At 56.0% G+C, this 22,543-nt stretch overlaps 1 protein-coding gene across 2 annotated transcripts in view; it reads left to right on the top strand.

The window, feature by feature from the left end:
* The first annotated feature begins 11,780 nt into the window (after positions 1–11,780).
* The window catches only part of LARP1 (La ribonucleoprotein 1, translational regulator), a 43,967-nt gene continuing 33,204 nt past the window's right edge, over positions 11,781–22,543 (top strand). For both annotated transcript variants that reach the window (XM_084295346.1, XM_084295345.1), the window contains exon 1: positions 11,781–12,280. In XM_084295346.1, coding sequence (XP_084151472.1) covers positions 11,854–12,280 — 427 coding nt within the window. In that variant the 5' untranslated portion in view covers positions 11,781–11,853. The remainder of the gene's footprint in view (positions 12,281–22,543) is intronic.

The raw sequence follows: 22,543 nt of genomic DNA, 5'->3' as shown, positions 1-22,543 counted from the left end.
CTCTGGTCGCTGAGATGCTATCTCGGGGACTTGCTGCCAGTCCTGGGCAGAGCCAGGGCGGCTCAACCTGTACTGTGCTGGGGACACCTTGCAGACGTCCGATGTGTTCCCGAGGTGGATTTCTGGGCTGGCGCCAGGCTGGAGGCTTTCTGCAGGTGCCTGCCGGTACACCGGGAGCTTTCCCTGCCCGGGGCTTGCTGCATTTCAAGTAAACCCTTAGTCCCTGCAGGTAAAATACGTCTCTCCTGAAAGAAGGAAAAGGCTTGTGTTCAACATTTTAGATCAGAGGGGATCCCCCGGCTGAGAAAAGCTCTTGGCTGGGTGTCTGGCTGAGGTGGGCGGCCCGGCTCGGCAGGCGGCAGATGGCAGCAAAGCCGGGCTCAGGCTGTGCCTCCCCTGCCTGAGGCTCCCAAATCCCCTCCTCGCTGTGTCCCGGGTCAGCAGCAGTATTTCTTTCCTAGCAGAGTGTCCTTGCAGGGAGAGGGGCCTTCAGCCAGCCTCTGCACACCCCCAGTGCTTTATCTGCAGGGACTCACGGCTGGGGCAGTGCTGGTGAATTCAGGCCCGAGCCATATCCCAAAGCAGCCACCTCTGCTTTGCTGCGTCTCTGCGGGATGTGGGGAGGCACAGTCCCAAAACCTCCCTCCTTTACGTGTCCTGGGGTCTTTTTCCTTTGGGGAAGGATTAAACAACTCCCACTGTGCTCCCTGATGCTTTGCTGGGTGTTTCTGATCCCTCTCAAGGGAGATCCTGAGACCTTGAAGAGGGAGGAGCCCCCCAGAAATAAAATAAAATAAAATAAAATAAAATAAAATAAAATAAAATAAAATAAAATAAAATAAAATAAAATAAAATAAAATAAAATAAAATAAAATAAAATAAAATAAAATAAAATACAACAAAACCAGCAAAGCACCAGGTGGGGCAGCTGTATCAGGTTTGCAGTGTTTGTTCCTGCCCCCAGCCAGCACAGCCGGAGCCACGAGCCCCTCACAGGGTGACCAAGGCACCCAGAGACGGGGCGAAGGCAGAGGAACAGCTGGGGGGGCGAGGAGACGCCTGTTTGGGGGATTTTGTTGAGTCATGGTTTGGGACTGGCAACCCTCCAGCACTTCACAACCAGCTGGAAGGAGTTTGGGGCTGTGCCACCCTGAAAGAAACAGGAGGGGAAACGAGCTACAGCCCTGACAGGGAGCTGGGAGCATCTTTTCCAGTCCGCCCAGCTCCCACAGCCCCCTGCTCGGTTAAAAGTAAATGGGGAGGGAGCAAAATCTGCTCTGCAGGCGTGCAGCCCCGCTTGTGGGGCAGCTGCCACCGGGAGGGTGGGCACAGGACAGGATCAGGCTGTGCCTGGAGGCATGGGGGGCTGCAAAGAGGCGACAGGCCCTGGCCGCATGATTTTAGGGAACTCAGCCTGTCCATAGGAGCATAGAAAGGCTGCAGCAGACCTTGTTTGGTTCACTGCAAGCCCATTCTTTGCTAGCACCTGCCCTGGTGGGAAATTCTCCCTGCTCAGACACAGCCCTTCTCTGGGGCACGAGTTATCTCCGGCGCTTGGGTCCTGGGTGCTGGCATCACCCCACCCAGCCTGGCTTGCCTGAGATGCTGTTAAGAGCCAGGGCTGCCCTCTCCTGATTACACACGTGTGTGAAGCTGCGTTTATCGTGGGCAAAGCACTGCTGGCTCATTCATCCCCTCTGGCCGCCGCCTCCGCTGCCGAGAGCCCTGTGCTCGGACCCCGGCTGCGCTATCTCCCCTCTTCACGTGAACTGCACTATTTGCAGCCTGCCTATCTGAAAAGCAGCACCGAGCAGGACGGGGGCCCTGGCCTCTGCCCAAGGCAAGGTGCCATTTCCCACTGCCTGGGGACCTGGCTCCTGCAGGCAAGGACGGATCCTGATTGCTCCCTGCTGGTGCTGCGACCCCCTGGGGGCCAGCAGCTGCTCCTGGGGCAGAAAGACCTCCAAGTGAGATGAAAAGGGTTAAAAACAAAACAAAACAAAACAAAATTTAAACGTGACCTCACTGCAGTTTCTTTGGGAGTTGTTTTTCGGGTGTTTGGAAACACCTTGCACTGCGTTGGGCAAGGTCGGTGGCATCCCAAGCGGTCCCCAAAGAGCAGCTGAGGTGCCTGCATCAGTCAGCAGATCCCCTGCTTGGAAAAGGGACAATGTGGAAGTGTTTGGTCCCCCAGTCCATTCAGAGATCATGGGGAGGGGGATGCAGGGACAGCTGCTGGAAGCTGTGGGGAGTTTTTCTCTGTATTTGTCTGAAGGTCAATCAGGTGTGCCTGGGTGCCCTGTGGTCAGCAGGAGCACAAGCAGATCAATGCCCCAGCCTCCACCAACATCGTCAGCAATCTTAGAGTGTTGTCACCACGCACAGAAAGGCAGGAGGCACCTTAACGAGGCTCACTAACCTACATTAATTAATTAAGAGGTAAGGCAGTACCCAGAGAAATGGCCAGCACAGGAACCGCAGTGCCACATGGCACAGGATGGCTCGTGGCTCCCCAAGGGAGCACAGCGGGCAAAGCAGCCTCAGCACCACCAGGGTGAGAAAACGGAGATTTGGGGCTCTGCTGCTGCCGTGGTGTGGTCCCAGCGTGGCTTTTGGCTTTCCCTCACATCGCACCAGCTGCAAGCAGCCCCTGCTGCTCCGCAGGCCCTGGCTGCCGTCCTGCTCCATGCTCCAGCTGCCTTCACATGTGCCTCCACGCTCAGATAAACTGCGGGGATGTTTTGGTTTGGCACAGGCTTCAGTTTTGCATCTTTAGGAGAGGAATTACAAAATAATAAGATAAGCCTGCAGACTGGAAGCAAGCTCAAGAAAAGCCTTCTCGAGTGTAAAGAAGTCTCCGCTGCCCTGCGGACCTCTGGGGTGAGTGTGATTTGGGGCCATAAATTCCTGCAGAAGGTTTCTGAAAATCTGGAGAGACCTCGGCTCTGCCCTGGGGTGGGACTGTGTCGAGCTCGAGCTGGCTGTGCTGAACAGAGAGAAGATTCTGCAGCAGGAGCAGCAGCTTGCAGGGGTAGAGAAGGGAAATATGGGCTTTTCCCCCTGTTTGTTGTCTGTTTGTTTTATTTCATAGGTAGGAGAGGAGAGAAAAGGTGAGGAGGGTGAGTGTGGCACTGTCTGGCTCCTGGTGTCTCCACTCTGAAGCTCTGGCCCTGCTTACTGTCAGATGAAAAAGGGTTTAGGAACAAAGGGGGTTAGCTAAGAAGCATGAAAATCTAACAGACTGAAACACTGGCAAGAAATCTTGGCTCCGACTGCACGCAGCCTCACGTTGCATTCATTTTGCTCATGATTTAACTTCAAAGTCTAACAAACACCCTGGCAGGAGGTTGGACTCTTACAAGCCAGCGCCATCACTCACGCCGGATGATGAAAAGCCCTCAGATCACCACGAAAGCTGGCAAGCAACACAACAAAATCCACCTGTGAATTCTGCTCTTCTGAATCCAAACAGCAGGAAAAATCTTTGGCTGGTGCTGCCGTGTGAGCAGCACTGATCCACAAAGTGCCATGCGGTGAGGTGGCATCCAGAAGTGGCTCACAGCCCTGTAGCCCCCATCACCTGGAAGAGGAGAGGTGCCACCACCTGGAAGAGGAGAGATGCCATCACTGGAAGAGGAGAGATGCTTCTCCGACGGTGCTGCTGGAGATTGTGAGCAGGGAGAGCCAAGGAGCTGCTTTAGTTGCATTTCTTCCTCTCTGGCAGGGAGAAGAGGCTGAAGCAGACTCCAGTGGGAAGTGTCGCTGCCTACCTGTGCTGTGTCCTCATTTGTCACCGTGATGTGCTCAGGAAATCTTTCCCTCCTCTAAAGCAGAACTATTTTACCCAGCCCCTTCAGCATTCCCAGTGCTTACGCAGAGGTCAGTGGGATGAACCCATTTTGCAGAGCAGGTAACAGAGGACAGCACCAGTCCTGTGCCCAGGTTCAGCTCCCCGGTGCTGGGAACATCTCCAGTCCCTGGACTGGGTCCCTTCTTCCCTTGTAGCTTGCTTGGCTGCCAAGAACCAGAGCTCGTTTGGAGGTGCAGGGGTAGAAGAGGCAAGGGCCAGAATCAAGGCATAAAACAGAACCTCTCGGCCTGGATTTGTGGTCCCTTCCCTGTGCCTGTGCCAGCTCTCCATGGGCAGTGGGTGAAGGAGCCTCCTGGATGCTTTGCAGGAGGGTGTCCATGAGCATCCCATGGTCTTGCTTGTCCCCTGGAGCCATGCCATATTCAGAGGCTAAGTAGAAGTGCTGCAGTTCGTGCCTTTGCAGCTCTTGAGGAGCCACCACTTAGGGCTGGCAGCAGTGACATCCGTAAGCCACAGACCAAGCAATCCCTTTCTCCCATCTTCAGGACCAAGTTGAATTCTCCAGCCCTCCTGAGTGCCCCTGCACAGCCAAGGCATCCTCTACAGCCCCCTGGGCCCTGCAGCACCATTTTACACCCCCAACGCACATCCCTGCAGGCTGGGGAGCAGAGGGACGGCGGGTTTCCCATTGCCCAGCCCCAACCCACTTTGCAGTCGCCCGGCCACAGCTCGTTCCCATCCCCAGTGACCTCCCTGGGGACAGAGCATGAGCGTGCGCCCTCGTAGCTGTCCTGTTTGTATACACAGGCCCGCTGTTGACACAGATCTCTTAATCCCCCTCTCTGTCCCAGAGACTGTGCTGGTACAATGGGAACCGAGGCTGGGTGCTGGCACTGCACTTTGCTGAAACCCTTTTACCTCTGACTCGCTGATCAGCTGCTGACGGGGTGTTATTGGCAGCCGTGCCCACGTGCTGGCGAAGGGGCCTGTCCCCAGCTCAACTTGGTGGCACCGGGAAGAGGCTCAGTGCAGAAACCTCTGCTGTGGGCCGTGAGAGGAGACCCGAGCGCCATGCAGGAGCGCTGGACTTCTGCACTGCTTCATGAGAGCGGGTGGCTCAGCCCCACGTTCAGGACAGATTTTCAGTCAGAATTCCTGTCCTGTTCTTGGGATGCCCATCAGAGCCCAAGTCATATGAACCTGAGGTGTTTGTGCCTGCTGCTGGAGTCAACGTGGCTGCAAAAGTGAAAAGGAAAGCGCAGTGGAAGGATGCTTGGTGTCCTTGAAATCCTGGGCCCAGAAGTCTGAACTCACACACAAAATAGTGGGAGAATTTTAACTTTCCACCTCCCTGTTTCCCAGTTCCCTAGCTGTCAGAGAGGGAGAACGGCACCGGCTGGGTCCGTACGCACTGGAGCAGCGCACAGCTCCCAGCACGCTGCCTGCCAGAGAAACACCCGGCAGCAATGTAATTATGTTGTGGTTCAGGGTAAGATTTGAAAGGCAAGGCCCAGGGCTTTGCTTTGACTGCAGAGGGGTAAAACAATATTTAAATAGCTACCAGCCTCTGAAAGCAGCAGGACTCCCATGGGAAAAGAGAGAATCTGCGGCCATGCGCTGCTGATGGGTTTGTCGCGAACACACAACCTGCAAGGGGGGAGAATGAAGCTGCTGGGAGCTGCCCCTGATTTAGTGTTTCATAAGGCTGATGGTCGACTCTGAGCCTTTCGGTTGTTAATTATCCCTAGGTGCTTAGAGAAAAAATATCCCAGGAATCCCAGTCGTAAATCTTATCGATTCTCACCTTGAGTCTTCGGGAGCTTTTAGGGCACCTGCACAAGCTGCCGCCATGTGAATTAACTGAGCTCCGTGGACCAGCTGCTGGCTGGTGTCTCCCTGCACATTGGGCACGAGGCAGCAAGATGCACGTCCCCAGCCAGCTCTAGCACGAGGTGCTCCTGGCAGGAGAAGCGCGGGCTCTGGGGACTCGCAGCCCATTTCCAGCCTGCTTTGTTTCTCGGTGTGAATGGCACGTCCTGGGAGGGGGACGCAGGATGTCTCATCCGAAGCACAGAGACCTTGAGGCATTCTGAGAAATGATGGCAAAGCTTTTATAGCTCATCTCTGTTTGTGAAAGCGTCTGAAGGATTTTTGCTGAAATTTCTGAATGTGGAAGAGGTGCAGGGGGAGGAGGAGGCAGTGTCCTTGGCAGGTAAATATCCATTTCAGAAAATAGCAGCCTCAGTGGTCAACTTCGGCTGTGTTTGCCAAAGCACCTGGAAAGAGAAATCACTTAGGGGATAAGTTAAGGCAGCCTCAGGTTAATATATCCACAGCAAAGTATACAAGGTGGGAAATTCTCATCTAGAGGAGGTATGGCTTTCTGCAGCCCATATCATCAATAACAAGGCAGTGGGGGTGTTTTCACAACTCTTGAATAGAGTAAGTTATGTATTGACGTTAGGAGAGTGCCACAGGAACGCCGACTTTTGGAGCAAAAAGTTGTGACGATAAAAGCAGTCACCTACCAATAGATACATTTTCCCCACTCGATCTATTTATTAAAAACATGCAAAAGCTGCCGAGCAGCCTTCAGATGATTAATTCTGGGATTTTTACACCCATTTAAATCTCACTTTTTAACACCAGGAATAGACACACGGAGCATTGCTGACACAAACCTGTTTGCCAGGGCATTTTCCAGAGGACTGAAGATGTGCGTGAGCTGAAGAGGAGTTCGGCAGAGCAGATGTGAGCCGGTCTCTGTCCCACCGGTGGGGCACGGGGCCTGAGGAGCACGGTGCTGCCAGGCTGGTCTGCGAGCTCGAGCTGCTGAGCCAAGCCTGTGGGCTGCGGAGTCCTGCTAAGCAAAAGCACTTGGTAATGGGAATGTAATGGAACTCGTTAGTGTCTGCCATTTTATTAGGCGGGTTGAAAATTATTTATCGGTGCGGATGTGCTCAGTCTTCCTGCTGATCGCTCGTATGTTTTGCTAGAAGGGTACAAGCACATTTATCTCAGAGCCAGGGAGTCTCTCCTACCTCTCGGAATCACTTGGCCGCAGATATAAAGGGACCATGGGACTGTCTGGGAGCACTCAGCGTATTCTGATTAAATAGCAGAATAAAAGGTTTGGGGTGTTTCCTTTTAAAATACTCAACTTCTTTGGGAATGGCTCCACACCAGCACACCACAGCGCGAGCTTTTTCCTTCACAAATAAGATCTTTGGAAAAATCTTGCCTTGGTGGATGTCAAAGGTAGCCCTGCAATTTGATCGATCATGCTGAATTTGCAAGTCTCAGGGGAGCAGAACAGATATGGCAAATATCTGGGACAGCTGAGCGAGTCAGAGGGCAGCAATGTGAAGGACTGCTGGAGAAGAATTTGCATAACCTTGAGTGTGTCGTCCCGCACAGCGTCCCTGCCCGGCAGAATTCACAGAGCAGCAACAACTACGTAAATAATTCAAAGCATATGACTCAGGATAGGAAGTTTGGGTTTTTCTTGGCAAAATCCCCTTTCTCTTTTCACAAGCTTTAAGGTGCCCGATCCTTAATGTTCTACTGTTCATGTTTAAAGCATGGGCTTGCAGCTGGTGGCCTCACCAGGGGACAGAGCGATCACCACTTGCTGGTAGCCAGCAAGCGGGGTGAAGGTGCTGGGGAATGGCCATGAGATTCGCTTCGCAAGTGTGCTCCTGGTCCAAACGACCTGCGAGGTTGGCACAGCTTTGGGATGGAGGGAAAAAGGATGCGATGGAGAGCACACCCAGTGTGCTGCAGCTGCTCACGGGCACTGAGGAGCAGATTACAGCTAAAGCAAAACCCTGTAAAACACACTTCACGTTGCTCCTCCGAAACCAGCGCCTGTCAGGCTCTGCTACTCACTAACGTAGCTGCTGTCGTTTTACAACCCGTGGTGTCTAGCTGGGCTCAGATCTGGTTTTCATGTTGCTGAGGAGGCAACAAGGGTTGGAGAAATGTTTCTTTTTTGCTGTTGTTGTTGTTTTTTTTTTTTTAATGTTAGTTATTTACAAACACATCTCTTTCAGGAGAAACATACTCCTGGTTTGGCCACAAATTGCTCGTGGGTGTTGATATCATCTTAAACACCAGGCAGTTCAAAAACTGTTAACATAAAGGTGGGTGTTTGGAGTACATCAGCTGAAAGGTTCAATGCATCAGGAGCTCGGTTTAAAACATCAGCCACCCTGCTGGACCCTTAGCAACTTGCTGTGGGTTTTTTGAGGGCTGGGGAAAAATTCATGGGGCTGAAGGGGAACAGCTCAAACTGCTCAACTCGGGTCAGAACCACACATGGTACTTGTATGAATATAGATAAAATCAGGCAATTGGAATATGCAAAAGGGGGCTGAGCAGGGGGCTCAGCTGGCAGGAACGGGATGGTGTAGCTAAGGGGTACGTCGGTCACGGCTGCTTGGCGCTTTCCCCATGCACACACCCTTAGCAGGAGGCCTAAGTGCTGCCACTGAATTAAAGTGAGTCCCAAAGTGAGGATCGCTGCCCCAGGCAAGGTCGTCAGCCTGGCAGATGCAAAGCTGGGGATATTCAGGGTCAGGTGAGACTTGGAAGTGCTCGGAGAGGTTAACGGCCACCATCAAAGCGCCTTTAAACCTACAGGCCGGTGTCAAAGCAGCCGAGGTGTCTGTGACAAATACGCAAGCCATGCTTTATTCAGGGAGCAAATAAGTAAGCTGTTGTACTCAGATCAAGGGAGGTTGGGAGCTTCTGCCCAAATCCCAGCTCTGCGGCTGCTGATGCCGGCAGAGGAGTTTCCCCTGAGACTGCTTCCTCGGGGGCTGCTCGGTGGCTGGCTGCGCTGCTGCGCTGAGGCGAGGAGCACAGGGCTGGGAGGCAGCCCCGCAGCCGCTCAGCGAGGTCAGGCAGGCACGGGGACACGGCCGGGGTGAAGGATTAGCTGGAGAGGCAGGCTTGGGGATGACGGCTTGGTGCTTTCATCGAATTTGGGGAAAGCGGAGCTGGATTCGTTCCCAGCGCCGCGGAAACGCAGCGACTTCTTGGCTGCTTCTCAGCGCGTCCCTGGAGCCTGGGAAGAGAAAATTCCAGCTACCGCTGCAGTAAATGTTGCCTGGTGGGCAGAGGAGGGGGAGAGGGGCCTGGCAGAGGTGAGGACGCCGAGGGAGAGCTGGGGTGCCTGAAATTGCTGGACATTGCCAGTCTGTTTAGGCTGACTCAAGTCTGCGTGCACGGAGCACAGCCTGCTTGCAGAACTGGGCAGGAGCTTCCCTTCACGTAAGGCTGTCTGAGAGGTGGCCACCAAGGGCAGCAAGGCAATTTGTCCTCTTGGCTGCTGCGTAAAGGCTGTACCTAAGCCCAGCTGCTTGCGTGGATCCCTCTCGCCCATTAATTTATATTTTAGCATTTAAAACTATGACAGGGTTTGGTCTGGCTGGCTACAGGGTGAGCGTGGAGCACGAGACTCACCCGGCTCGCCCCTGCCTCGCAGCCCTTGAGCCACTTTGGCTCTCGCCCACTGCAGGCCGCTTGCTGCTCACGTGGCAGGCAGAGCCCAGGCTGTCATCTGCTGCCCAGCTGGGGCTGGCACCGCATGTCCCAGGGGGACTGAGTGCAGTAATGCTGCACCCAGCTTTAGGAAGGGGAAAGGGACCCCACCAGGCTGCTTGTCCCCCAAAGTGCAGCCAGATGAGGGTCCTCAACCAGCAACGGGTTGTGCTCACCGCCTGGGGACCCGCTCCTTGCAGAGGGCAAATGTGTGAGCCTGGCCCAAATGGCCAGGAGTTGTGCAGTCCCTGAGCTAAGCTTGTGAGAGAGTAGAAACCCCCCGGGAAACATGGGATGGGACTACCAGGAGTGTAGGACGTGGCCTTGTTGTTGCAGCTCAGATATGACACCATCCGCTCTGGATCTTCAGCCTGGCAGCAAGGCCAGCAGCCACCTCTCCTAAAGTTATAATCAACTTACATAAATTTCCTTTTGCAATTTTACCGGGCAGATTCTTACAAGGTATTTGGGGCCGTGGCACGTGCTGGTGATCCCTGAGGCTGCGGTACGTGGTGATGTTGTGTCACACAAGCGTGCTCTCTAACTCGAGGGTAACCAGGAGGATCCCGAGGGAGAAAACCCTTTTTAAAGCCTGTGTGGGAATGGAAGTTTCCTCAGGCTCCATCCTGGTTTCAGGGCTGGAAACATGAACTGGAGAACTAGGCAATGAGGTTATGTACCTGGAGCTGGCTATCAAGGGATGCAGGAGGCCAAAATGGCCTCAGAGGAGAGCCAAAGCCTCCTCCCTGTGGGGGTCTGTCAGACCTTTGATTCTGTCGCCCTCCTGAATGAGATGCTGAGCTACGTTCGCCTCTCCCCTCTCCTTCCCTTCTAATAGCTAAGCTGTGAAATCAGCTTTTCATCCTTCTCCACGCACCGTCAGCTGGAAGCTGCGTTCACGGAGCCTTGTCATGCTGTCAGTTTTCCCGAGGGGTCTGCACAGGTGCCTCACTGGAGGTCTATTACAGCCAGGTTTCCTGGATGAGCATCTCCGGGTACGAGCGGAGCACGTGCTCTTTGTCAGAGAGAAGAGGCTGGGGCAAGGCTTGTTGTCAACCAAAGTGTCACCGAGAGGCACCGTGAATCAGGTCTTGCTACACGATAACAACAGCAGCGCAAGTTTGACATCACGCCTTGCTTTTTGTGGGGGGGTAATTTGTGTGTACCTACACGCAGGATTTGGCCTCCCTGCCCGGCCTGCTCTAAGTATTAAGGGACGAGGACTTGAGGACATCAGAGACAATCACGACCGAGCAACATTCCGTCCGCGGGAGATTAATCAGGCATTTTAACCTCCTCAAATGAAAGTGTGCAGGTTTTGCTGGGTACAAAAGCCAGTCCTTTAATCTCCTTCCATGAAACACATTGCATTCCCCAATCATCTTTGTAGTCCTTGCTCCATTTCATCATCCCTGAATGTGGATAACCACAATTACACACACTGCTCCGGAGGAAGGTTCATCAGTGCCGGCTGTAATGGGATAAAGAGCTTCTGATGCACTCGAGGCTCACGCTCGCCTTTTTCATGTCTTTTGACGTGGCGCAGTCAGCCTATGACAAGGACCAAGCCACTCTCCCCCGGTCACCCTCACCAACCGGTCTTTCTCATGGTCACATTGAACCCTCCTGGGCCAGGCGCTGTCCTCAAGGACCTCTGCCTTGTAACCTATCCCTGACGGCCCCACAACCCGCTCCCATCCCACGCAGGGCCCCGTGTCACCATGCGGGGTGCAGCCAGGAGCGCACCCCTCTTGTGGTGTCAGGTGCAGAGCCCCATCCTAGAGACCCTTCTTATGGTGTCAGTTGTGTAGTCCCATCCTAGAGCCCCCTCTTATGGTGTCAGGTGTGGAGCCCCATTCCAGACACCCTTCTTATGGTGTCAGGCGTGTAGTCCCACCCTAGAGACCCCTCTTATGGTGTCAGGCATGGAACCCCATCCCTGAGACCCCCCCTCTTCATCCTTCCTCCTCACCCCCCCCCCAACACCCTCACCACCAGCAGCCCCCATTTTAGGGCCGGGCACCCCCAACCCACAGTGGGCGACCCCTTCCCACCTCCCCCAGCCCCACAACAGACACCTTCAGGTCCCTACCTCACCCCCCCCACACACCCCAAAAGGGCCCCTTTAAGCACCCCCCTCCCGCCCCCAGCCGTTGCATCAGGCACGTGCGCGCGGCCGGCCCCGCGGGGGCGCGCCCCGCCCCTCTCCTCTCCTCTCCCTCTCTCTCTCCCCGCCCCTCCCCTCCCCTCCCTTTCCCTTTAGCCGCCGGGCGGGCGCGCGCGCGCGCTCTCGGGCACGCGGAGGCCGGGCCGGGGCGGCGCGGTGCGCGCCCCCGCGGCTAGTCGCGTGGTCCCCGCGCGGCTCCATATTGCTGCGGCCGGCCGGGTAAAGGGGGGGGGGGGGGGGAAAGAGAGAGAAACCGGGTAATAGGAGCAGGAGCAGCAGCAGCAGCGCTCGGGGGCGCGTTCAGGGGAGTTCCCCCCGCGGGGGCGCGCAGATGGCGACGCAGGTGGAGGCGCTGCTGCCCGGCGCCCCGCTGCTGCCCGCCGAGGAGCGCGCCCTGGTGCTGAAGCCGCCGCAGGACGGCGGCCGGGAGAAGGGCGAGCAGCAGCAGCAGCAGCAGCAGCAGCAGCCCCAAACCCAAACCCAAGCCCAAGCTCAGCCCATGGGCCCCGACGGCGGCCCCGCGGCTCCGCGGCCGCCCAGCGCCAAGCAGCAGAAGGAGGAGAGCAACAACCAGGAGAAGGAGAGCCTGCTGCGGGGCGCCGAGCCCGAGGAAGGAGCCGAGCCCCCCGGGGGAGGAGGAGGAGGAGGAGGAGGAGGAGCGGGGGGGCGCAGGGAGTTCATCGAGGCCCCCCCGCCCAAGGTGAACCCCTGGACCAAGAACGCCGCCGCGCTGGCGGTCAACGGGCAGTCGCCTCCAGGTAGGGGATTTGGGGGTTAGAGGGGATTTGGGGTTTTTTTTTGGGGGGTGGAGGGGTATGGAAGAGGGGGGGGGGTTGCAGCGCCGACCGCGCCCCGGCCGGCCGCGCCATGCGGCACAGCGTGGGGCCGGCCCCGCCGCGGCCTCCGGGGGGAAAGGGGGCGGCGGAGGGAAAGGGGAGAAAGCGTGGGGGGGAAATAGGGGGCTCAGGGGGAAAAAAGGGGGTCGGGGAGGGTGCCGGGGGTTGGATTTTGGGGGTGCCCGGCGGGGTTGGGGCCGGGCACGCGGCGGCGGCCTCCCCTTCCCAGCATTCCGCCGCCGCGCAGGCAACGTGGTTGCTGCCCCGGCTGGCGGCGAGCATGTGATTTCCCCGAGAGCGCGGCCTCCTCCTCCTCCTCCTCCTCCTCTTCCTCCTCTTCCTCATCCTCACCCCCCTCCTCTACCCTCACACCCCCCCCTCTCCCAGAGGGGGGCTCCCCGCCCGGCCCTCCCCACGTGCGCGGCTCCTTTCTCTGCCCACCCGCCCCCTCCTCCTCCTTTTTATCCTCTCCCCCCTTTCCCCTTCCTCCTTTTTTTTTTTTTTTCTTTTTTTTTTTCCTCCTCCCGGTATTGTGGGGGCCGGGCGCTGCCTCCCAGCCACCATCAGGACCCCCCTCGGGAGCCTTCCTCCCATTTCCACGGCTTCCCCGAGCCCCGGCAGCAGGGCCCTGGCGCGGGGCTGGGATTGCAGAACTCCATTTTCCTCCACGGGCGTCGCCTCCACCGCCGCCACCGCCGCCTCCATCGCTCGCCCCTGCCGAAATCGCCGCCGTTTGAAGCAGGGTGGCGAGCCTGAAGTTTGCACTTTTTCATTCTCCTCGGCCTCCCCGCGAGGCTGCCAGCCAGATCTGACATCAGGCTCCCCGCCGTGTTGGGTAGGGGAGGGGGTTATTTTTTTTTTTTTTAATTTATTATTTATTTTCTGCAAGAGCGGCGCGCGGGGCTCGGCCGCGCTGATTCATCGGGAGGGGATCGATCCCCGCCGGGCGCTCGGCGGCTTCCAGCCGGAAAGCTGGCGGCGTAATGGTGGCGAGGAGGAGAAGTTCGGTGTGCCAGGTAAAGGTCTGGGTTTGTCGCCGGCCTGGTGCGCCGTGACACGCAGCTGGCCGCATCGCTCCTTTGTGTGGGAGCCGGGCCCCGCCGCGCTCCCTGGAAATCAACCCGAAGCTGTAGGGACGCAAGAAAAGGTCCCTCAAAATCCCGTGCAGGCGGCTGCAGGCCCTTCGGAGGTCAGGGCTTCGGGGTGGAAGCCAGCACTGTGGTGGCTTTGTGGTCCTCCAGGTGATTTTTGTTGTGGTAGGGTGAGGGGCTGATCCCGCAGCGCACGGGGTTTTGTTGGGCCCGGCCTGATTGTGCTGCTGTTCCCGGAGGTGTTTCAATAATGGAATTGGTTTTGTGACGCTTGGCAGCGGTGCCTGGTTTGTGCGGTGCCCCAGACGCTGCCGCTCGGCTCTCCCGCACTCAGGGCATTGTTTCTTCGGCCGCCTGCTTCGTTAGCAGAGGAGAAGACGTGTCAGGCGAGCACGGCTGGCTCGCTCCCACGGGAGGCAGGGTAACGTAGTGGCCTTTTACCCAAGTGCCCTCTTGGAGGGTTTGCGGGCCCCTGCCAGGTCTGCGCTGCGTTGGGCGGAGGGTTTCTGATAGCAGATATTTGTAGAAAGAGACTCGAACGTGAGTTTATGCAGGAGATGTGCTGGTGAGGTGAGCTCTGGTCTTGCAGTGACCTCCAGGAGATCACCCAAGAAACGTGACTTCTCTGTATGCTTGAAACGGGTGGGGTGCTCATAAATTGTGGAAGGGTATTACTGAATGGTTTTATTTTTTAAGCATCGCATGGAGAACCATGGGTTGTGATCTCAGCACTCCCAGTGCAGTGCTTGTGTGCCGAGATCTGAAATGTTTCCAACCCTGATCCTGCCAGGGGTAGTGAGGAGACCTAGGAGCCAGCGAGTATCAGGTCAGCTTTGTAAAGATGCGGAGATCCCTCTGTGACTCGTTTTACAGGCTTGGAAAGCCCTAATTTTTTTATAATGATTGTATTAATCATAGGCCTGTAGAGCAGATTCAATGGACGAGACATGCTCCTGAAGGTGTTCACCCGATGTGTGTTGGAAGTAGTGCTTGTAAAAGTGAAGGGATGGAGCTCTGCCACAGATAAAACGGCCGTGTTCAAGATCATCCTGAGCTTCTGCTGCCCGTGTCTGAACACAGATGTGGAAAAGCTTGGAAGTCCATGGGATTGTGCAGGTTTCTGAGCCGCTTGACTCCCTGCTGCTGAATGCCACCGGGGAAGGTTGGCTGCACGGTGGGGGCTGATGCTGAGGAGCTGTCTGGATTCGGTGGGCCAGGCTTTATCCTCGGAGTCTGGTGGCTCGCGTACCAAGTCATGGGATACGCCGAGGGCTGGCAGCGAGGTTTGCAGTGGGAAGTTGGAGTCAACCTTCCTGCCTGCTCAGGGAGGTGGACTGCTGAAGCGAAGCCTCTCCTCGCTGCTTAGCCCCTCCTCCCAAAAGCACGGCAGCGTGGCGTTAAGTGGAGCAACCATTAGGTCGGGTTAGGCAGCAGCGATACTGCTGATGCTGGAAGCTCGGGCGCTGGCGGAGAGGAGCACCAGGAAAGCTCCCTGGTGCTTGGCAAGGTGCGCGCCGCCTTGGTGAGCTTGGGGTGGGAAGGGGGGGTCCTTGGAGCTGGACACGTGGACATGGCACACAGGAACACGGCCAAAGAAGCAAGGCTTGCGTTAGCACATACTGCTCGTGAGGGACGCTGACAGGGCTAGTGATGACTCCTCATTTTTGCTCTCTGATGATCAGGTGGTGAGGGCTGTGTGACCGTCCCCTGGCTGAGCGTTCCCTTATCACATAAAGCAGCGCAGCCAGAGCCCGACGTGTGAAGGCAGGACGGCAGGGAGGGTGCGCGCAGTAGCAAAGGAAGCGTTTTCTGACAAAAACAGCTTTGTGCTTTTGGCTATAAACCAAACTTGAAATATTTTCTCCAAATCCTTCTATAGAGGAGGAGAAGTGTGGCTTGCAGTTGAGACAGCTCGACCTTCTGGAACATTTTGTGCTCCTCCGTTGTGCCCAGCACCAGCGCTGGCGGTGACGCAAGCGTTGGTGCAGGCAGGTGTTAACAGCACCCCGTTTTGAAAACCTTCTGGATTTCTTTCAAGAAACGTTGCATCAAGGCACTTGGCACTTAATTTTTAAAGCCGTTTCACATCTTGGAAGGAAGAACACCCAGGTTTTAATGGCTGGCACCGCCAGCTCTGGCTGCGCTGACTCCTATGCAGTTTCTCCTCCCGGTTGCAGACGCTCTGCCGTGAGAAAGCAGCAGCCGGTATCTCCTAGCGGAGGTGCAGGAGGTGCTCTAGCTTCTTGAAGAGAGTTTGTTGCCTGCCATTTGGCAGATGCACGGGGAGGATAAGCAGCGCCTTGCGGAGGGCACACCTCGGTTCCTAGCAGCAGGCACCGGGGGTGAGCTGACTTCAGAGAGCGCCTGGTGGTTTATGGCTGGTACCGAGGAGAGGGCAGGGAAAGAACGATCCGGGAGCTTCTCACCCCTCGCTGACTAACTCCCCAAAGGGCTTTCCTTGAAACCAGCCTCCAGTACAGGAGATAAGCTGTATGGGAAGCTTGTTTTACCCCTGGCATTTCTTCACATTCGGAGCAGACACGCACATCTGCCTGCCTGGGTATCCAGCAGGGCAGAGCTGCACACACCTATTTCCAAAGTGTTGGGCAATTCTTGCTCTGTCGTGGCACGTAATTGTGGAGCTCTTGGGGCTGTTGGTTGCAACAGAGCTGCTATCGCAGCAGGAGTCCTCCCCCCATCGCCCCCAAGTTTCCTCTCTGCCATACGGTTTTGTTCCGATCCCGCAACTCGCCTTTGAGTAAAGCTTCCCGTTTCAGTGGGGAGCACGAGGGCGGCTGGAACTCCCTGCTCCCAAAACGTGAAGGCAGGTTGGTGCTTTCCCTCCCCCGCATGCCTTTGCCCTTCAGCTTCGTGCTGGACCTTTGCCCTGTTGTGCACTGTTTGTTTCGGGAAGGCTGGGGAGCGCGGCGCGGCTGCTGGAGAGCTGACTCATGGGCTGTGGTTGCTGGGATTTGGAGCTTTTTTTCTACCTGGACCTCTCGTTCCCGACTGCCAGCCACGAGGTATCGCCGGGTGATCCTCACCAGCCTTCTTTCACCCCCACCACCCTTCCTTTAGGGGTTTTATTGCCTGTGATACCACGGGGGGGTTGTGCTGGGATCGTGGGGCTGGGCGGAGGGAGGGCAAATCGGGTGCAAAAAGGACTGGGAATCGGGGCGCCGGGCTGCAGTGCTCTGCTCTGGCTCCCAAATTATGACACCTGATCCTTTCACTACGCTCAAATAGTGTGAAATTGTCCTCAGGGGAATGCCAAATGCCGGCTTGGATAGAGTTAGGTTTCTCCTTGCATGCTTGAAACTACTCTGTAAGGAATCTCCGATCCCACCTCAGCGGTAGCTCGTTTGGCTAAATAAGGAACGGGCGTTTGAGTAGAAAGCCGTGCTCTCTAGACCAGATTAGATATTGTAATCCTTACAGTTACCGCAGCTGCAAACAGCAAGCGTTAAAAATATAATCACCTTAATGAAAACCTAAATACACTTGCACGCTGCCGGAGGATTGCGGTGTCCTTTGTGACCATGCAGCTCTCGGAGGAGCCCTGCTCCCAGCTCAGCAACGAGGTAAACCGAGGTGCAGCTGCCTCGCTCGCCGTGGGGCTCGTAGATAACCAGGGGCAGAGCTGGGAAGGCTTTTTGCTCTGCCCTCCCAGTCTGATTGGGAGCGGTGAGCTTTGTTCCTTCCCAGCCGTAATGCACGTTTCCATGATGGCCTTTGAAATGTTATTTATCTGGTCGTTTTGGCACTGGAGCCTGAACTGATGTACTACCGGCAGCTTAAATCTGTGTGCCGTGTGTTCTCCGGCGTGGCCAGCTCTGCTTTTGTTGCTGTGTTCAGTCCCAAACTCGTTCTGTAGGGCCTGGATCTTGTCACGTGGGGTTGGGAGATTTTTCTCCGTGCACTGAAATAAAAGTGGCTGATGTGAAGCTCCAGTAGCAAGTGGTCGAGCTGCGTGGCTTCAGGTAAGAGGAGAGAAAGGAAGGCTTCTTAGAAGTCAGCGCGGTGTTACAAGAACTTAGCGCAGCGGTTTGTGTATTTAGGCAACGCTGGTTGGTGACCAGAACAAATGGGAACCGAATTTGCCCTTGAATAAATCAATTATCGGGGCTGTTTGTGGGAAGAGTCCCGGGTCAGGGTCAGGCTGGGGTGGCTGGAAGAGGCGCACGGGGGGTGCTGCAGCAGCGAGTGCGACCTGGCGCGAGGCGTTTGGAGCAAAGCGGGTTTGGTGGCAGCTTTAGTGCTGCACGAGACGTACGTTTTTTTGGGAAGGGCTGTGGAAAGCGTGGCCAAGTACAGTGTCACCGTGTTTCCAAACATAGGCTCATCCTGTAACCGCAGGTTCCCAGAAAGCCCTCCTGCCTGACCTTCCTCTATCGGGGCACGTGTTTGTACAGCGCTGCTGGGGGGCTCCTGGGGGCAGGGCGTGTTGCCTTTGCCCAGCAAATCGGTGCTGGGGACGGGGTCGCTCTGCCAAACCCAGGATCCCAGCGGGCTGATGATGGAATCGCAGAAACCATCCCCAGCACCCAGCTCAGGTGTGAAGCTCGCTGTGGGTTTTGCTGGGGTCAGGAGCTCTCCATGCGCTCGAGGACGTTTCTCCGTGACTTGCACGGAGAGGGAGGAAGGGCCGTGAGTTGCTGGACTGATGCCTGCATTAACAGTGCTTTACCTTCAGCGTCCTTCTGGGGCAAAGCTGACTTAGGAGCAGCCGCTTGCCTCGACACTTTTGGGGTCGTAGCGGCGCGTGGGAACACGTGGCAGGCGGTGCTTCCCGGCGGGTGCGAGGTGGTTTTTTTTTTTTTGGTGTTGTGTTTTGAGCCAGCCTATTTCTTTCCATGGTCACAAGTCGGAAGGACTGGCGGAGATCTCAGCTGCAGATAGCCTGGTGCTGACGGGCTGTGGGAGGTGACGGTGGCAGCCCTGGGTCAGCTGGAAGCTGCCGTTTGTTTCGGAGATGGCCGAGCCCTGGCTGAGCCTCTGACGAGGCCCAGGAGCAGAGTCCCTGCCCCAGGAGGGCGATCGGGGAGGAGAAGCATCTCTGCTGCTCCACAGCCTTTTATTTTTATTTTTTTCAATTTTGGTGCAGAGAGAGCCCTTGGAGGGGGTGACAGCACTAGCCAGGCGGGTCCTTGGGGCACCTGGAAGAGCCGTGGGGCTCAGATGGAGCTCGCCAACATCGCTCACATCCTCACCACGCCAGCAGCGACAGGAGAGCTGGGCAGGGAGGGTGGAAACACGCGGCGAGAGGGCTCGGCACACACGTGCTCCGTGCCGGTGCCGATCCAAATCCACAGACCTGAGCCCATCCCCAGCTTTGGCAGCCACAGGGGAACATCCCCGAGGGTCTCTGCAGGGCGGGGGGCTCGGAGGAAGCAGCATCGGTGTCCCCGGCACGGTGCCGAGCGCGTTGTTCCAGCCGGGCGGCGGCGGCGCTCCCGCAGAGTGACTCTGCAGTCTGCAGGGCATGGCTGCATGGCGGGGAGCAGCAGGAGCAGCAGCAGCCCCTCTGGCAGCAGGCGGCAGGGCACGGGGACGGCCTCGCTTCTCCTCCTCCTCCTTTCCCAACACCCTTTGGGTTGGGTTTTTTTCTCCCCCCACTCGCCGGTCGGGTGATAGGTGGAGAGAACGGGGCGTGGGGGGGGGGGGGATCAGGGTTAGATTCGGGAGGTAGGAGTCGGTCTGAACCGCTGAGAAAAGAGGTGAGTTTTTCCTGCCTGAAGTATGCGGGGAAACGAGTATCAGATTGGAAAAGCCACAAAAATGAGGGGAGGGGAAGGGAGGGGAGGCTTCGGGCGGTGGGAAAGGGAGAGGAAGGTGCGTGGGGAGGAGGACCGGAGAGGTTTGGGGGTGGTGCCGGACCTGCCCGCTAACTCGGAGGTGCCGGATGGGGGGTACGGTGTTAAATCCCTTCAGCTGGCTTGTTTGCAACATCTTTTCAGCCTGCTTCCTTCCTCCCCCTCCTAACCCTGCCTCTGGAAGAGCCTGGTTAGGGAGCAAATGAGCGATTACTGATGTGCCGAATGTTGGTTACCAAACTGCCTGGGTTGCACGCTTACAGATGAAAGAGGCTGGTGAACAAACGGAATCGAATTTATAATTAAGCAAGATTTAACGATTGATAAGCCAATGCTCGCGTTATGCTACAGGAAATTAGTTTCTTCAGATTCTTCAAGGTCAGATCTTCCTTTTTTTTTTTCTTTTTGTACGGAATGTCGCAAAAGCGGCGCTGAATTTATTCCTTTAAGGCCGTTCAGATTCTCCTTACAAGGATCTTCTACCTTTTGCTGGAGCCCTTGTGGATATTTGCGCAGTCAGCACAGTGCAGGAACAAGGTCCGTTTCTGTCAACCCCCCTGAACCCACCGAGCAAGCCTCCTGAAAATAAAGACCCTAATACCAAATTCCTGCGTGCCTGTGGATGGCAATGCCCTTGGTCTCGTCTAGCACAGGGAGAGATTTAAAGGGGTGACCGAGGTGCTTGGCTGTGTCTGGGTGCCGACAGGCAGCCACAAAGGGGAAAACAGAGCAAAGGAAGTGTGAGGATTGATACCGGTACACACTAACCCAGAGAAATGATGTGGCCGTAGCAGCAGGTACTGAAATGTGGAAAAATGAATCCTAAAAACGCTGCTAGGAGGTTTTGCTCTGACTGGAAGAGAAGCGATAGGGTGTTTGTGCTGGAGATCCCACCCAGTAGGACAGGAAGCGAATCACGGAGGTGGCTCCGCCATGTGCTCGGATGACAAAGCATGAGGCTTTCCTGGCTGTAATCACGTTAAATTGCAGTTTCCAATTCCCTGCTAAACCTTGAAAGCTCGGGGGAGTACCTAATGGGATCTGATGCCGCTGGGTGCGCGGGAAGCCACTGCACAGGGTCTTGCACTGAGCTGAGCAAAAGGGGGACTGGTTCCTTTTGGCTTCCCAATCCCAAGTGAACTGTAACACCGCTGTTTTTTTGTTGGTGGTGGTGGTTTTTATTTATTTTTTTTTTCAAATCAGAGGATGGTGGGTGTGACACTTGCACTCTGAGCAGGGAGGAATTTGATGCAGGTGACCCTCCTCTTTAAAGCACAGAATTAAACCTGGAAACACAACTTTGAAGAAGATGTGGAAGGGACGTACCAGATTACGGCAGCCAGCTCGAGTGCTTGACTTGGCGTTGACATCTACATTAAGCTAATTAACAGCAGAGAAGTGGAACCAAGGAAGGACAAAGGTGGAGGGTGACCAGGAAAGCTCTGAGTTTAATTAAAACCGACCAGGTAGCCTGGACCGGAGCGGGGAATGTCTCAAATAGGCTGTGAGCCTGAGGTTTTCTAATTCAGTTAAGGATTTTAATTGTTGTCTTTATGTTGCTGCCTCCTGCACCCTATAGACCCCTTGCTTGACCCTCTACCTGCAGCACCGAGGTGAGAGCCTTGGATTTCAGTCCTGGGGCTTTCATGGGGATTTATGGCATCCCTGCCTGGTGTCGTGGGCATATCTCTGATCCTGGGGCTGTTGGGGGATGAATTTCTGACTACTGTTTGCCCACTGGGGTGGGAGAGGGATTCTCCTTCTCCATGGGGAGAAGGATGTGCCTCGCTCACTATTTACCGTGCTGTCCTTGGGCAAAACTTTGCTGTTGTGTGTTGTAGCACTGCCTGCCCTCGTGTGCACGCAGAGCGAGCAGCGGGGCAGTGTGCAACAAGCCTGTTATAGGGAAACCCCATCCTTTATCAGTTGCCATAGGGTGGGATCCAGCTGGCTTCCGGGCTGAGCCAAAATGGCTCCTGTAGCTCAATAAGAGTCTCTTCAAGCCCCTTAATTTTGCCTGGTCATGCTTGAAACTTCACTGCCCGTTCAACATCCAGTAGCTTCAAGAACAATTTGGGGAGGGTGACTCTGCCTGTGCCGGACCCAGGCTGGTGTAGGCTCCTTCTGGGCTGATCTGGAGGGCTGGAGGCTTCCAGCAGTGTCACTCCAGGCTTACAGGTGATTAAGGGCCACGAAGCAGAGAGCTGGGTCACCGGCTGCTTCATGGGGATGGCAATCAGACTTCTCTTTTGCTCTTTCCCTGAAGGTGCCGCGTGCTTTCTCCACGGCTCCTTGTCTGATGCGTGAGTGGAGGGGTTGGGGCTGTAAGCACCGTGCTGCTTACCCGTTTGGGGAGAGGGGAGAAGGGGTTAATGGCAGGGAACATCAGTGTTTGTTCTCTCCAGTACAAGCACTGATAAGTGGATGGGAGAAAAAACAGCCGTGACCTTACAGTTATTTTCTGTGTGTCTGCGCAGATGTGAGCGGTGGGTCCGCGGGGCTGTTTGTTTGGAGAGCTCTCGGTTTCTGTGGTCAGGCTGACCAGGCACATTCCTCCGAACCCCTCTGGCATCGCTGACACCTGGCGAGGAGACCTGGGCCCATCTTTCGAGCAGGTCCCCGAAAGGTGCTTTGGCCGGGTCCCACCGGTGGCCTGTGCTCGGGTCCGTGCCGCACGGCATCAGTGGGCTCCTCTCCCCTGCAGTCAGGAAAAGGCTCACAGTCAGCAAAAGGCACCAATTCAGCAGGGTTCATCGTGTGATTCAAAAGCTAGGGAGCTCTCTCAGATAATAATGCTCTCATTTTGCAGCAGGGGACTTCTTCAGGGGGTGTTCCCCTCGCAGCTCGCTGAGGCTGGAGCTCTCCGTCCCTTTCCAAGCACATGAAGTTAGCTGGGGCGCCCCAGGTGAGCTCCGCCAAGGCCTCAGTCATTTCTGCACTGAAAACCCATTGCAGTTTGTGGGAGATCAGTGCCAGAGCTCAACCTGCCTGCAGCTCATCAGCCTCAGCACAGGCAACTGGGGCGTCCCCTGGTAGTGGCCCACCTGTGAGAGAAGGAACCGAGCCTCTGCTCTGGATGGAGATCAGAAAACACTTCAGAGGGTCTAACAGCCTGGTCTAACCCTTACAAAGAAGGGATTTGGGAGCTGACGAGTGCTTCTGCATTTTTTTTCCCTTCCATCTTTTATTTGAACTGACCTTTGAGGTGCCTTCGGGCCTGACCGCCGCTGGTGAGCAAGACCTTTTATCTGGGTTGCATCTTCCACCCAGCTCCAGCTTCA

The sequence above is a fragment of the Netta rufina genome (assembly GCF_964035555.1).
Source record: "Netta rufina genome assembly, chromosome: 14".
Classification (NCBI taxonomy): domain Eukaryota; kingdom Metazoa; phylum Chordata; class Aves; order Anseriformes; family Anatidae; genus Netta; species Netta rufina.
This window is presented reverse-complemented; position numbering and strand designations above follow the sequence as displayed.